The sequence below is a fragment of the Oculina patagonica genome, chromosome 5 (genome assembly GCF_052425735.1).
Source record: "Oculina patagonica isolate OP01 chromosome 5, crgOcupat, whole genome shotgun sequence".
NCBI lineage: Eukaryota > Metazoa > Cnidaria > Anthozoa > Scleractinia > Oculinidae > Oculina > Oculina patagonica.
Genome location: NC_135762.1, coordinates 4,522,453 through 4,539,486, shown reverse-complemented (window position 1 = coordinate 4,539,486; position 17,034 = coordinate 4,522,453). Strand labels below are relative to the sequence as shown.

The following is a 17,034-nucleotide window of genomic DNA, read 5'->3' as shown; positions in this document are numbered from 1 at the left end:
ACCTAATTTCAAGACAACAACGGCCTGACAGATGTATGAATGGGTTCTTCCGAGTGATATTCGCAAAGTGCGTTGAGCCTTTCTAAACTTTTTTCAACGAGGATCTTGTAGGCGGATGGCACAATAACCAACTTTAATTAACGGTTTACCCTCGCACGTTTACACGGATGTTTCAATTAGAATTTGAATTAGCCGGCAGGTAGTTTGGGACGATTGTGCCAATTTTTTTTCTGGTAGCGCGAAAACACTTTTAGCAACAACAATCTTTTAATTAGGAAGCTTTACTCGCTCGCTTTTAACCACAAATTGCCCTAAAACCACCATCAGGGTAGTTTAAAATATTTTTGATCTGCCTTTTAGGGTTTTATTGTCAGCCAGTAGTCTCCAAGTGAGTTGAGCCTTTCCAAATATTTTGTTATCACCGCGGGACATAAATAAGCCCCACTGTTTGGGGCGCGTTAAAAATTATACCTTTTTTAAAATAATTTACTCGTGCTTTACCTCTGCTGCTCCGCAAACGTATGTTATGTCTGATTATACTGTTCTAGTGAAAGAGAATGATTTATTAGGGAAAGATACATGGCTCGATTTGTTTTGATTTGCGCGAGCAAAAGATTAAACACGGCACGCGTAGCGGACACTTAAGAACTTAATTACCTAGCTCTGTTTAGAGTAGTCCACATGGAAACGGAAAATATGCCGGACGCCTCACCGCAAATATAAGAAAAATGACCCTGGCGCTCGCAAAAACTTATTACATTGCCAAATCTTTCTGCCGAGCCTCTTGCAAAGCCCAAAATCGGTGATAACTTCTGACAACCATGTTAACTTGTTCTATGGCCTTTGGTTGCTTATGAAGTTAAATCCTTTTCTTGTTTTAGCAGATAATATTAGGATTGCACAACCAAAAAATAACGTTTTTTATTTGCCCCAGTCGCGGGTTTTTAATCGCTTTTATTTACTTTTTGATTGTATCGACAATTTCTGTGTTACTTGCAGCGCCGGAGTCACTATCTAAATATTGTTTACACTAACTAAGCTAATTTCCTGTAAAACTTCTGTTTAAAGAGGGCAGCAAAATTTGACTTTATTCCTCTGTAGTTAGTGCGAAAAAGAACCTTCCGGAGAGATTAAAGGCAATTAAATGGGTAAACACAAAATCTAATGACTTGTGTACGCGGCAAAATTAAATTTTGCCTGAATTTCATCATCTGATATTTGTACATTGAAAACCGTTGTACAACTGCGAAAGTGACCGTGTAAAGCGATACAGAATACTCAATTGTAGTCGGTAATGCACTATGTATCCCATTGAATGAATAGCGCGTGTTAATAACCCGTGCCAGTTTATTTGATTCCCTATATTTAAACAGCGTGCAGTCTGTGAGCGCATCTTATTAACCATGGTTTTACGCACTTGTTAACGCTAATCGCTGCGAGCTTTAAAATTGGATCTTGGCCATTATTTCAGAGTAAAGCCCATATAAACGAAACCTGCAGGGAGCATTTTGTTTTCTGTGTTACAAGTAGTTTGCTTTGCGTTGTGAAAAACACTGGAAAGCTCTGGATAAAAACAAAAAAAATCGTGCACTAATTTAACGCGCACATACTTTTATTTACAGACGCTATTTACTTCGATTAGCGCTAAAGCCTGCCCACTGGTTTTCATAGCTCATTTTTAATATTCATTTTGCTCTCGCAAGGTGCATGCTCGATTTTTTAATTTTGCCACAAGTATTATTGTCACGTCTATTAAACAGCATTTGTTTTCTGCGAGTTAGAAATTTTGCAATTTAAATCTATATTTACAACTGCTGGAAAAGGCGCGCCCAAGACTTTACATCAAAGTGAAAAGAAGAGTAATTTTGAGGTGCTCAATAAATTAAGACACTCCATTAAAACACCGCGATAAGTTTCGCCTGAACGCAGAAACAAATTTGAGGCTTACTAAACAATTATTTTGCCTGGGGACTTTATTTGAAAAAATTCAATTTATTTTGTGACTGTTAAGCAAATAAATCTAGAAAATGATGCTAGCAGGGATTTCAAAAACAATCTTGATTAAATTGAATGGATACACGGCATTTTACACGGTAATCTTTTTGGCGGTAAAAGAGAGAGTTATGAGTCGAAATTAATCATTTGCTAGAAGGAAAAAATAGGGAATAACCACGGAGAATAAATGAATTTGAGGTTGTTTGTCTTTCTATATGGGTCTTAATTCAAAAACCGGAACTTTGCGCTCGGTAGAAAGAGCTGTTTGCTATTATACAGGATGTATGATTGTCAATCGGCGAAAACTAAACTTTGTCACAATAGTGCTTGCAAGAGCATAGATGAAAAGTTAATTACATTGACACCAAAAAGGCCCAGTGAATGGTTAACAATTGGAAATAGAAATGTCATCAAGAAGTCGCAGGTGATACAGAGCAAAGACTAGTTTAAAAAGAACATCATGGGGCCCGCTCGCTCGTGATTAATTTTGCTGGTGGACGTTTGTGACGAGCGATCACCTAGCTAAGGTTCACCGGGTCTGTCGATCAAAGGATTGCGTTTTGTGAATCAAATCTTCCCTGCTTAGGAAAATAAATAAGAGGAAGAGAAAACAGCACAGTTATACCACGCCCCCATCAAGGTAATCATTGGCTGAGTTTGAATGGCTGTATCAGTAATTAAGCGTGCTTTAAACTGTTTTTCTAAAGCTTTAAAATTCGTTCATTATTTATGATATTCCTTTATGATTCGCACAATGGTGAACATAATTTGGCAACATAGGCCACGTGTGCTTAACACTATATATGCCTCATTATAGCTGCCACGGACAGAACTTGCCAGTCCGTCGACGCGCGAGCATCACCATGAGTTCGTCCTTTTACATCGAGTCGCTAATCCAGAACAGCAAACCGAAAACGACCAGCGCTTCCATCGCTGCTGTGGAGTCAAGACACAGTTACGAGCCGGCAGTTCCTTGCTCGTGTTGCTGGACGCCATCCCAATCTGAAGCTTCAGGTTTATGTCAGCTCTGTATTCCGAGTCCGGCAGTTCACCCGTTTTTGCACGTACGCGGCGCGACAATTCCTGACACTGCAAGCCTCTACTCGAAGGAGTACCTCAAGGCCGAACACGCTCGTTTACAGCCGCATTACGCGACCAGCGAGGAAGATCGCCTGCGTTTAGTGTCATACGGTAATTATCTGTAATTTTTTTATTCTCAATTTGATACCTTTTTAGTCAGAGAAGCCACATTATCTAATCTGCCCATGACAGGTGTTTTGCCAACGTTCTAGCGCACTTCAGAATTTTGAATCTTGAAACTTTATTTTTTTTATCTGTATACATGCTTGATTGTGTTTGGTGATAAAACCGCTTAAACTCACCAATTTTGTGTCGTATTTTTTTTCCACCCAACAGTATCCCGCGCCGAGCCTAACAACTTGAACAGAGGAAATTCGAGGTCAAAGCGCATTCGTACGGCATACACAAGCATGCAGCTTTTGGAGCTCGAAAAAGAATTCAGCCAAAACAGGTATTTATCCCGACTTCGCAGGATTCAGATCGCCGCTTTGCTGGACTTATCCGAGAAGCAAGTCAAGATTTGGTTCCAAAACCGCCGTGTTAAATGGAAAAAAGACAAGAAAGCTGCACAGCATCAAGTAACGGAGTCCACACAAAATCCGCTGTCGCCTTCAAGTTAGAAAAGTTATATTGGCCATTTTAGCGCCGAAGGACAACAAATCGTGTACATTTAAATATGTAGAGAATTGTAGAATAAGGTTAAAACTTTTGTACAATAGTTCTGTGAAACAAAAAGGTGGCTAAAATGGCTGCGTTAATCGGATAATTCATTATATGTCTAATTAATTTCTTGACGAAATGGGTCGCCTAAAACCGCAGCCATCAAACACGAAACGCCGACCGAGTTTAGAAATTACTTTACGAAAGGCTTTCGATTACAGGAAGGCTTCGACCAAGTTGTAAATATATGAACGATTCATCATAAGTTCTATAGTATCTGTATTGCTATAGCCATACAAGTTTGTATTTTTAGCTAGCAAACGAAGTTGTACAAAGTACTTCGGGGAACATATGTTCTCCTAATTGTTGTAGAAAAATTAACGAAGGTCTTAAGAAATTAAAGGCCGTTGGTTCCTATAAATAAAAAGATAATTTAAAAAGAAAATGAGTGTCCGTTGCCTTAAATTGTAAGCTTCTAGCGTGCGTTCAGACTTTCGATCAAACTAAACCGGACTACCCTTGTTCGTTTTTATCGAAATTCGTCTCATTCCTCTCCTAGTTCGGAACCCAAAGTCTTACATTAAGATCAATTTGTCGTTATTCGATTGTCGAAGAAAGCAATTTTGCTTTAAGGTAAGAACCCCTCAAAGGACGAAAATATCGATCGCGCGAATGCTTTCTGTACATTCCACTTAATTATGCGCCCAAAATTATCAGAAATTAGTTTTACTTTTAGAGAACGGTACCCGGGGAGATCAAATTAGCCAAATTTGTTGTATCATATTGTTTGAACAATGCCACAAAATGGCAATCTTGTAGTTTTCGGCCCAGCGAGGAACCGCAATTTAATTGAAATTAATCACTTTCGTTTAGAGTAAAATTCGGCCAAAAAGGTAACTTTGAACAGGATTCGTCGAGAAACTTGACGATTCCTCTCTTACTTATTCGAAGCGGGCATGACAATTTTTACTGAGAAACAAAACATAATTATTTCATGGAGTCAAACTGTTAACATTTCCACCTGTAGATTTAAAACCGCAATTGATAGTGCATCGCTTTCGACTAAAATGTATATTTTCCTCTTACAAGTATTGCAAGTTCCTCTTACATGTATTGCAAGATGCATAAAGCCTTTTCTTATAGAATATCTTAAAAAATTGAGACTAATCGATTCCTGGTTTCGGCGAAATTTTGCGCTCAAAATTCTGTTTTATTATGACTTGAGCTGACAATTCGCCTTCGGTAATTCATCAATATCGCATCTTGGACAATTGGCATTGCTTAAATGGAGATTTATAAGCGGGGGATTCGTTTGCACGCATTTAAATATCAATTTAATGGGCCACAAACTTTGTTTACGAGCGGGTACTTTGTCGGGGATGACTACAAGCCAAGTATTGAGTTTGTTAATCTTTTCGCTGGCTTCCACAAACTTTGACACCTACAATTAGCTAACACTGACACATTTCCATGTGCCATAATAGAGAATACACTTTTTACGAATTAAGCTCGCCCTGCGAGAGTATGGGAAAATTGACAAGCGCAAAACAGAAGTTTTAATTCTTCGAAAGGACACCCAACTGAGTAAATAACTTTGCAAATTGTAGGCGGGCGATACGGTTTTTTATGGACCTCAAATGATGGCAACTGCTGGGGTTCTACTGAGCAGGGTTTGTAACAGCTATGATTTAACTGATGTGTATCGCCCGCTAAAACGTGCTACAAATTGCATATGTCGCTTGTTAATTGACACAAGTTTGCGTGCGTTTCCTGAGAGACGCTTATTTGATCAATGACATCAGTCGCTTCGATTAGAGAGTTTGTATATAAGCCGGAGAAATCACGAAAGAAACTGATGCTTTGTTGGGCTTTTGCGACCAAAAACAAAAAAAGATGTAGATGTCGCAGTTTGTTAGTCCAGAATGTTTGCTCACGTTTAAAAGCTTTGAAACAAAATCTTACAAGTTAGGCGCCTCTATGACCATTCATGTCAAGAATTATAAAGTATCGAAAATGGATACTTTTTTTTCACTGAAACATCGTTTAGAGATTTCTACAATCTCGGGCTTTTCGAAACCTTGAAAATAAATCGTAAAGTTAAATGATAAAAATAAAGAACAAAGAAACTTCGGATATTAAAAAGGTTGGTTGTATCTTTTTTTAAAACAAATTAGCATAGCATGACATAGTGTAATTTAAGCAGTTTTATTTGAGGATCTACAGTTCTTCATAACGCCGAAAACACCTCTACGATATATGTTTAAACTTGGGTACAAAAAAGTTTCGCTTCTTCACTAAGGGTGTGAAAAAAAACTTATCAACTTTAAGAGAGACGTTTTTCGCTACATGCCGCCATCTTGCAGCAGTTTGGTTAAAAATATAGCAAAGCTGAAGGAGTTTTAAAATTAAATCCCAAATAATCCTGCTTCATGCTTCAAACTTATTCATATCAGCTTACGTAGAATTAAGCAATAAATTACGCCGATAAAAAGATTCCTTGATTATTCGGCGAGGTTTGCCATAAGTGCCAAAGCTAACTTAACAACGAGGAAAATTTTCAGTTCAAATTTCAAGGCTATTTGCCAAGAACAAGAAAGGCACTTGAAACTTTACAAACATGTTACAAATTAAAATGTTGCGGTCTTTATTGTTGCATCAACCAACGACTGCGGCGCGAATTTGTAATATAACCCAGTACAAATATATATTAGCTCTAAGAAATTAACGATAAAGTGCATTTTACGTTAGCTTAGTTTGGTTGCAAGAGTAAATCATGTGTAAAATAGGTTATTTCCTTACGAGCTACTAAGCTTGAGCGCGAATTCTTTCCAATGTCGTCGTTTCCGCCGGCTATTTAGGAGAAAATTGATTAAAACACACCCGTTTGTAGATGCTATCTTTTAAGGTAATTACCCTCGATAAGGGCTGCCGCATGTAGCTATAAACTAGTCTGTTTTCAAGCTAAAGCTTTGGCAAAGAAAAATGCACACACCTGCTTCTTCACTGTCAAACTTCATGTCATTAATTTAAGTTCATTTACAAAACGAAAACGGCGCGTGATATATTTGTACGAAATAACCACGATAATCGCACGATTTTTAAGTTCGCCTATTTTACGATTTGGTAAAGAGAAGAATTTCTAACCGTCTTTTTAAATAAAGCTCTAAAGCGCGAATGATTGTTGCCTTTTCGCTGGATTTTTATTTCTCTTTTGGCAAAAATGGCTTTTAAATGTTAATTCATGATGAAGCAAAATGTCAGCGAATATTAAAACCTCATCGTTGCTCGTTTTATCCCAGCTTGGTGTCATTATATTGCTCCGTGGGTATCGTATAGAGCATCTTGGTGTTTAAATATTGATAATTAATTTGGAAACAGTTTGGGATGTTTTGAAAGCTTGTGCTGACCTTGTAGTCACGAATTACCGCTGCAGTCGTAATTCAATAACCTTTCAGTTGTGTAAAGACCCACGGAAAGAGAACAAAGTTAACGATATTTAATTCTGATAATTATTTAATTTCCGTATTGTGTGGAAAAAAAGGAAAAGTTCTATTTTGTTCTATCTGCACGACAAATTCAGTGATTTTGAGGAAAGGTTTTTTATCTTTTTCGATCCAAGTTTCTGCTTTGAAAAAAGCTCATATCAGCTGCCTTAAAATTAAATGCAGTGCGTAAAGCATTTAGCTTTCATAGTTTCAATCCGCCTTTCGTTTCAATTAGCCAGACCATTAATCATTTCACACCCCTTTTTGACGTTCTCGTACGGTGTATCAGCCAATATGAAATACATTTTTAGGTTAGCCCCATCAAAATTTATTGCTATTTTCCATTTCAATTCTGTAAACGCGTGTCAGCTATAGAGGTTTGTAATTAACTGCGTACGCTGGCAGAAGACGCCGAAGGCGTTTTCAGAGGTGTGTTTTAATTGTTCTTCAAAATTCTTACCTTAGTTTTTCATTTATTTTTCGTCGTTGCTTTCACGCTGAATGAATCACTCATTCACTCAAAATATCGGGCTTGTATAGTCTTTCATTCCAACTTAGGCGAAGGGGTGTGTTACAACATTTTCCCAAACAAAACTCATTTTCGAATTGTCTCTGGTCTCTTGTTACACCAGATCTGTTCCTTTGTGATCAAACAGGAATGCGTCGTTAAACGGGTAAAATAAGAAAAATAAATTACGCGTTAACATGGTTAGCTCGAAAGTTTCATACGAAATAAATGAATTGGTTATTTCGACAAACAAGCGAAAGCGACAGGTGAATCGGTTTCTAATTCGCAAAAGAAGACTAATAAATGTGAACTTATTAATTTCCGGTAAAATAACTATTCCCCTTTGGCAAATAAATTCGTTTTTGGCTTCAAACCGCTTATGAAAATTCAAGATTTTAATTATAGAATGATGCTTAATCGGAAATGAATCTAAGTGCCAAAAATCTATTGAACTGTGGCGGCCGGCGCGTTTATTCCAAACAGTAAAATGTGCACGCATCCCGTCGGAAGGCTACAAAAAACTTCTTTTAAAAACTGCCTTTGTTTGAGTTCAAAAGGAATCAAATTTGCATCTTTGAGGGCCATTTAAACTATCAAAGAACATTTATTTAATTTGGTAATTTGAGAAAATTAATTTGTATCCTTTTTTGTTTGTATTTAAGAAGCCGACATAAGTTTCCTGTGTAAAAGGCAAATCCGCCCTTAGCGGAAAAATGATTAAAGGTTTAAGAAAGCCTTCGGGCGTGTGAGCTTTGCTATACATTAGAACAAATTTGTTAAAAATAGATGGGTAATTACGCCCAATAGCTTTTAGAAAATTGATTACTTTTTGAGACAAAATTTCTTTTTGTTTGCCAAAAATGTATTGACTTCGCCGAAAATAAAGAATATTTTGCTCCAAATCCTTTCTTTCGATTCGTGGGCAAATTGAATAGAAAACGTGGTTCAACAATGCAGTGCTTACGAAAATCGTATTTTTAAAACCGTCTTGGAAGCCAAGGTTAACTATAGCCCGTAACCATGGCAAAATAGTGATTAAATATCTTGTACATTTAGTGATTACGTACGAAGCGCGTGTCTCGCGACCATGCGCGGGACACGCGTAGTCCACGCGTCAAATCCGTCCTTTCGTGTGATAAATTTGCACGCACGGAAACATGAGATGTCTTGGAAAGCAAAAGTCGAGGCCGCTGCGTTAATGTTCAGATTAAAGTGAAAGATATTTGTTTTATATACTTGCTGGTATTTGTGGTAATCTCTGCTTATCCTTTTTTCCGCCAAAAGGGTGACTTAACATGATTGAACAACGAGACATTACCAATTCAACCAATAAATTTTAAACTCTACCAAAAATACAATGAACAACTAAATGTTGTTTCTTCTTGGTTGAACTGAAATTTCTGTTTCTCGAAAACAACAATTGTTTGAGAGTGTGGTTTCAGTTTTAACTGACTCAACAAGAAAAAACGAAGAAAATGAAAAAGACACGAGCCTACAAGCAGGTGTAACTCAAACAATAAGCCATTTTATTTTGTAACGTTTTTTTCTCGAGCTTGTTTTCATTGTAAGCTAACTTACCACGCGTAACCGTATACGAACAAACAACAAAGCATTTCTTATGTCTTCGTGAAAAGCTTCATTCTTTCACTGTTAATTGTTCCCGCTGCCTTTTGTAGCGGAAAGGAGGGCTTGTAATAAAAGATACGACGAACAAAACACAAAAACAAGATAAAATAAACACACGGCACCATTTGTTACACAACAACAGATGTAAGCTCGCGTCCGCCATATTTGTGTTAGTTCTTTTGTTTCTCGACAGGCTAAAAAAAGTGAGCAAAATCAATAAATGTGATTATCATAGCGACCTCGAAGCACATTTTCAAACGCTGTGGTTTAATTTAAAAAAATAATTCGGTATTATTCAAATACAACTTACTCAAATAATTGTGCAACTAGTAGCTACACCATAGTCTGCCACTCATGCAAATATACTGATTCCGTAAATGTACATTGTGTACTGTCGTTGCTTCGCTGTCAAATTTGCGATTATACTTATTAAAAGTGCAATCAGTTGTTCCAGTTTAACAGGGATAACCTTGATATGAAATATATTGCGCCCACTACTCGCGGCAATTCTTATAGGCAAAGGATTGATTCACAATAAAGTGATATCTTCGTATACATTTGAGTGCAAAATTCAGTGTTTTAACCAGACCGAAGTAAATTTCGCAATTTACCCAAAGCAAACGGCTGGCGCGGTCGTTAAACTGCCCCTTAACAGGAATAAACACGAAATTCATTTCGTTCACTAACTCTGTCAGTTAAGTGAAATAATCAAATCATCTCTGTCAATGAAATTAATTAAGTTTTCAAAAAAACTCAAGAGGGACATTTGCTTGGAGGGTATGAATATAATGAATTGCACAAAAACACCGAAGAGAGCGTTTGAACTCTGTTGCCAGTTGCTAGAGATCGCATATGTTTTTGCGGTGTTCGTCCTCTGTTAAATCATTTTCTTGTGTCAGTCAGGATTAGTGGTTTTAGAAATTAAGTTAGACAACCTTGAACTGAACTTTTCAATGTTTAGTTTTACCGAGGTTCGCCAATCGCGCGCGGAGAGAGTCTCTCGCGCAGTTATGTCACGCGTGTTGGTTGTTTTTTCTAACTGATCAAGTCCTGGGAAGATAAATCCAGTTTTGCCGTTGTGTTTGTTGCTTTTTAGAAGAGGTTTGTAGCTGCTTTATAGGACTGACTAAAACTCGTTCATGCAAAGGCAAGGAAGCAAGATGAATTTGGCCAAATAAACTAACCTATTACTATTTGAAAACAAAACTCAACTTCGGTGCTACGGTAATTTGTTTTCTATGCCATGTTTTTTGATTGGCAAATCAAAGTGACAAACTGGCTATCTTTCAATCAGTTTAAAGATCATAAAACAAAATATTTTGTTGATTTCTCAAGTTTTTTGTGGGCTTACTTTTTGTTTAGTCAATCTTTTTAACAGATCACAAATACACAAATGCCGTGCTTTGTTTTTAATCGCACGAGATAGCAAAACCATGTCTGTCTTTTTGTTTTTATCCCTTTGTTATCATTTTAATTCTACAAAGTCAATAAACACGCGATGGTGGGAGATATCATTCGTATTTACCTTCCAGTATTATATACTCAGGATGAACCAGCATGAATAAGTTAAAAAAATTTCGTACACCCTGATAAATGACTGGAAAAAAAGATGAAAACTAATTATTAGATTAGATTTATCACATCATTTCAATAATGCCCTCTTTGTCTTGAAGCCCGTTGCCACTGACTCTTGAAGGGTTAGTGACTTCTTAATACAAAGATTGAGAATATCGCAAGAAATAGACACTTAATGTTAACAAGGGTCAATGCGTAGCATAAAGAAATGAAGAATACTGGTTAAAGAAAGGATAATGAATGACTGATGCACCCAAAAAAGATATTGAATACTCCCGGATAATAGGTTGGAAATAATGAATAGTTTAATATGGATATAAAAGTATTCCGCCGGCTCAGCCCCCCGAATGAAAGGTACCGTCTAATGATAATTTAAACCACCTAAATTGACTTAGTCGTTGCCTCACACATGTGAAAGAGTTTGAAAAAACGATGAAAATAGGATAAACTTTTAAGTCCACGTGAGCACCTGTTTGAGCTACAAGAGCCGATCGGTCGAAATCTTTGAAATCTTTTTTGTTTTTGTATCGTTGATGTAAACAATTATATTTTTTGTCGTTTGCTTGAGAAAGGATTTTACACATAGGCTGTAAAAGATAAGAGAATGTTTTCTAACTTGTAAATGAATATCTGTCAATTACAGAGATCGTGGTAGACAATTTACTGTTTAAGTTTTAATTATTTGTAACTCAGTTGATAATTGTACTGGTGGATTTAAACCATTTCAGCTAAAAGCGTGCTTTTTCCGTGAAAACAAAAACATGCAAGTCAATGCTTTTGCATTATTGTTTGTGACCATACGCTACAAGAATAAAAGTTACAAATACCTAGATTAGTTTTAAACTTAAAATGTGGGACCCTTAAGATTAAAAAAGAATCGTTATATCTGTCCAAAGTTTGCTACGAAAATGTTGCTGTAATGGGGTGTGAAAAAATTGGTTGGACTTGAAACAAAAGAACCCTGGAGCTTAAAAAGCGCCTCAAGCATAATGAGAACAATTGAAACGCGAAAGAGTATAAAATAGTGGCGACGTGAAGTCTAGGGCTCGATGAGAAACATAAAATGCACACAGGTGACTAACAGGCTCCTAGACTGTTGCTTTTGGTCGCCCGCCATCCCCAATGTTCATCAACTAATGTTCATTGCCATCAACTAATGTTCATTGTAGCGGTGACCGATTAATTGATTTTGATAATTCAATTTAGTACTTGCCTTGGCTTCCGCAAGACCAAAGAATTGTCTAATTAAAAAGAACACAAAAACACTTGAAAAACCACAAAACCGCGCTTGACCCGCACTATTAGAGGTGATCTTTCGAGAAAAAATAAAATTAACTGCATGATGCTATCTTTTTTAATCTCGTGTTTGTTATAACATGTGAGTTTGTTTGCAACTCGTGCATTGACGTCACAACCACGTGCCATTTCAGTTTCGGTCGTAAAAACAGAATTAATTGAGTTGCTACGTTTTTCGTAAAACAGTCGGGGGTTGAATTAATATAGTGCTAAACCTTCAATCCAATGATTCAACTTTTATCAACCGGTATAATTTCATTTCGTTCAGCTTTAAAAAGATAAAATCTTCCAGTTTCCATCGTATAACTTGCGCTACTCTACGAAAACAAATGTTGACTCAACATCTTAATGGCAAAAAGTTTTAATAAACAAAACCGAAAGAATGATAATAAAGGGCTCATTTTCTGAGAGAGCAGGAGTTACAAGACTGATCTAAGACCCAATATGTACGAGACAGGCTCGTTTCAAACCATGAATTATCAACGGATTTGTACAAATTGTAATATTGAAGCGTTAATTGCCTCATTTCTTTTCAGCGGAAGCAGACTTTGACAGATTTACTTGTATACAAGTAAAATCACTCATGCCCGACAACAGAGCACCGGTTCTTAACATGTATGTTTTTGAGTTATTTTACTGGTCTTTGAGCATGCACGTGTAAAAGTGAGCGACCACAGCACCCAGCATCAGTTAGTAACGAGTTTAATCACACCTGATAAATACATAACTAAATACCAACAAAATGCTGCTGGTAGCTCGTGGCACGGTCCGTGGCACGTGCATAGTGCGAGCCAAATGTTAACCTGAAGCAACAAACACCGTTTGCTTTTTCACAGCCTGTTTACAAAAGTACAGAAAAAAGTACAACGCTTTAATTTGGTGTTTTAATTTGCCCACGTATTATGACTGAAATGACACCGGCAGACTAATAGCATGGCAACTTAATTTTAAAGTTTCCTTTTTTTTCTGAGAGGCGCCAGAAAGTCGCCAATTTCTTTAGCCTCTTCCAAATTTGCTCGTTACATTGTTGATGGGATTATGAAACAAGTGTTAACTAGAAACGGTTTGGGTTATGCATTAATTAACCTTGTTGCACTGAATTATTATTTGAATTTTTTTTAAATTTTAAAATCGAATATAATTATTGGGATATGTGGGTAGGTCGGGTTAGGTTAGAAGCAAAGTTTCACGAGAAACAAATGGTTAACTTATCAACTTCGGTGTAATGTATCCGAAAGTTAAGCTCACAATAGACACGCTAAAAGAGACTTTTTAAACAAAAGAAAAGTCTTTCTTATTCTTCACAGATAACTGAAAGAAGTGAATTAAATACTGCCCACAAAATGATGAGTATAACGGTCAATAAAATAATAAGACTAACAAAACACATGTTTGTTTTATCTTTGTAATGTTTATCCTATATTTGAAATCATAATATATATATTTGTTTATTTTCCAGCTGAATTTCGCAAGTAATAACCTAAATTAACGTGAAAAGAAGAAAAAAACTGTGTAGCGCAAACTAAATATCCCTGTGGAACTTAAATTTGCGAAAAAATTACTTATGATAAAACCATAGCTTCGTAACAAACAAATATGTCTCCCGGGCGTTATAAATAAAAGTTTATACAAACAAACGAGATTAATAACTTTGAAAAATTGTTCAGCCTAACAGTTCTTCAAAAACCCATATCACAATCTGTTTTGATCGTCTTCAATGTTTGGCCATCAGTACGTTCTTTTGTATTTGTTGTACATGTGTTAGGCCATCCCAATTAAACGTTTCGTTTCCCATCGCCCCATCTCGGTTGGGCAAAAGAAAAAAGAATGAACATTTGAAGAGGTCTGGGTTTCAGAGAAGGCCGGGCTGATAAGTAAGAGTGTATTGCAAAAACAAACGCATCTTTGGAGGTTTGAGAAGGTTTTCAAACATTTTATAATGTTTACAGAACTAGCGAATACTTTTAAACGGTTCGCACGATCAACAATCGGCTGGGCACTCTGATTTTGCAAGCATTGGGAAGGCTTCTCACAAAAAATTGGCCAGTTTGTGGCTTATTTCGTCAACGACTGTCAAGTACAGAAACTTTCAGTAGAAAGTTAGAGTTAAATTTACATGACCTAAACATTTCCGCACTTCTGCTCCAACGATTTTCCTGAAACTTGGCTATGGTTTGCGTTAAGTCAATAAAAGCTGATTCCAGAAATTTAGCAAAAATTGTTAGCAATCGATTTTTTTGTCGAAAAAGTGAGGCCAGTTAAATGACAATAACATTAAAAAAATTTCCCCAGTTAAATCGAATGAATCATCTTATTACTGAATGATAAGTGGAATTTTCTCAAAGATTCATAGTCATCGCGTCAAAGCCGAAAAAAGTTATAACGCAAAGTTTAACATGGAAAGTGCGCTCGGAATAACGACGGAGCCACCTTAAAAACCAGAAAGCCTCTCAAATGTGCCGTAAGAATATTTGTTTCTGACTTATTCATCCACGTCACTCAAATTGCATTTTCCGAAGATTACTGTGAGCAAATTGAGCAAACGGTTAACACGGTGGGAAAAGGAACTCAAATGTCGCTTTGTTAAGTCTTTGTATGAGCACTTGGATTTCGATTGTTAATAGCCAATGAGAACACTACGCGAGTACTCCGAACGTTCTCACGTCTGCGTGGCGCTAGAACATTTTACCAGTTTTTAGGAGTTTTATGCCTCTTTCGACTGGAGCTATTGCCATTTCCCCTGAGATCAAACATTTGAGTTATTTGGAGAATTCTGCATCCCAAACCAACTTTTCTTACCGGGCGAGCACTAAAATCCCAGTTCTATAATACGAGGCGATAGGGAGTATTCAATCATGGGTTACCCCTCCCCCTCCCTACCCCATTTTTGCCATGTTATCAACTATTCGCCGGTACCTCCCCACCCCCCATTTATTCTTCTTTGTAGACAGTGACACTGTATGAGTAAAGTATCTTGTCCAACCGCAAAATTAAGAACTGGAAGTAGGACCCCTACTAGAGCTCTAACTCGAGCCTTTTGATGCGGATCGAGTCGAAACACCTTAAGGTCATTGCCCCGAAATAAAACTAAACATAGATTTTTAACCAAATTTCGCCTACTGGTTCATTACTTCAAGGGAACTTAAATTTTGAAATAAAAAAGGGGCCGGGGTCACCAGATTCGTTTAGGAGCAGGACGACCATGTATATTCCATATAATTCTTTTATAATTCCTCTGCGAGTACTGGCAAAGTACACTTTTTTAGCGATAATTTATTTTTCAAACACATGAATTGATCTGTTTTCATTTTACAGAAAGAATTTGATCGCTACACCCAAAATATGAGAAAAAATTGATAGGTCACCAGGCTCGTTTAGGAGAAAGTGACAATTTACTTCTCTCGCGGACTAAGCCGCATAGAAAAAAACCGCCATTTTGTTGATGTGCTCGCGCGCGCGCGCGCTAATTACGCGTAAACTTCTGCGCAGTAAGGATGCGCAATGCAATACAGGGCAATGACCTTAACATTAGGCCCAGTGTGATTCGAGCACGTAAATAAGGAACTCACGCAAACCGCCATGACCACAAAACAGCAGGAACCTTCCGCAAAACACAACGGCAACGACGACGAAAACGTCGCCAAACAAAAAGATTTAATGTGCAGTTCTGGTGCAGTACAATAGCTCTGCACATGCATTATCCATCTTCGTACATTTCTTTGCCGTCCTCTGCTAAACAACGAAGAAAAATGGACATATTTCGCGCGTTGTGGAATCGAACGTAAACCACGACGGCGAATTTTTCCCTGTTTCTAGTTTGGACTTACATATTCATTCATATGTGTTTAAATTTGCATCTGGAGATTAGCTCAATACCAATAGTGGAAATCCGAAATTTAGATAGTTGCGGGGGATGTTCACGAAATTTTTGAGTAGCCGGATATAAATTATTTTTAGACGACGTCTTCTTGGCGTTGCCGTTGCGGTTAATTGCGTAAACTCCCAATTAACGCTTGATTAGCTTGCAGTATGATCGCGGACGCCAGTTATTAAGTCATTAATCATTGGTCTAATACTGTGCGAATGCTAAAATCCATAACTGCTGCAAGAGATAAAGTTTAAAGAATCCGCGATAATATTCCTGTGCAAATTACCTGCGCTGATAACATTGTGGTGAAATCATTCTAATTTAAGAAAGTGTTGTTGTCAGTGTTCTACAGAGGGGTGTGGTTTTGCCCACATTTTATGTCACCTTTTTATCGTTCTAAACTTGTCACGACATTGTAAGACATAACAACACCCCGAGGAATTCGCCTAAAATTAGGAAGTGTACCATGCATGCATGCACACGAAAATAATTCCACCGAAAGTCTTTACGGTATTTGTGCATTAAGGGACTGTGTCACGGCTAAGTTAAGTTTATTATATCAAGTTTTGCCAAATACTCGCTATGAAACTTATTGTTTGTACAGAAATTACTTCTATGGATCTAAATGCAAAAACCATTGCATCATTATAACCAACTGTGTCTCCCAAAAGCAGACAAGATTAACTTTGAAAACTGTTCAGCCCAACAATATTTCAAAAACCCATATCCCAATCCGTTTTAATCTTCGTCGCTTATGGCCATCCGTACCTTCTTTTGTATTTGCTGTGTTATTGAAAAGTTCCTTCACTGTTTTAAGAGGTTATTTTTATATTTCAACGAATAAGATGGCCATTTCCTATGCCTAAATTTAGCTTAAATCCGACTGACACAGTTCCTTTAAGCGGCAAAGGATTCAGTACAATCATTTCAAGAGTATATTG

General features: G+C 37.1%; 1 protein-coding gene across 2 annotated transcripts; it reads left to right on the top strand.

Moving 5' to 3' along the window:
* The first annotated feature begins 2,477 nt into the window (after window positions 1–2,477).
* Window positions 2,478–4,180, top strand: LOC144653961 (GS homeobox 1-like). Of its 2 annotated transcripts, XM_078514096.1 has the most exons (3): window positions 2,478–2,635; window positions 2,813–3,186; window positions 3,412–4,180. In XM_078514096.1, the coding sequence occupies exons 2-3, from the start codon at window positions 2,859–2,861 to the stop codon at window positions 3,693–3,695; spliced, it is 612 nt and encodes a 203-aa protein (XP_078370222.1). In that variant the 5' UTR covers window positions 2,478–2,635; window positions 2,813–2,858; the 3' UTR covers window positions 3,696–4,180. The 2 variants fall into 2 exon arrangements, with proteins under 2 accessions (XP_078370222.1, XP_078370221.1); XM_078514095.1 differs by lacking the exon at window positions 2,478–2,635 and having other exon boundaries at window positions 2,695–3,186.
* The last annotated feature ends 12,854 nt before the right edge of the window (window positions 4,181–17,034 follow it).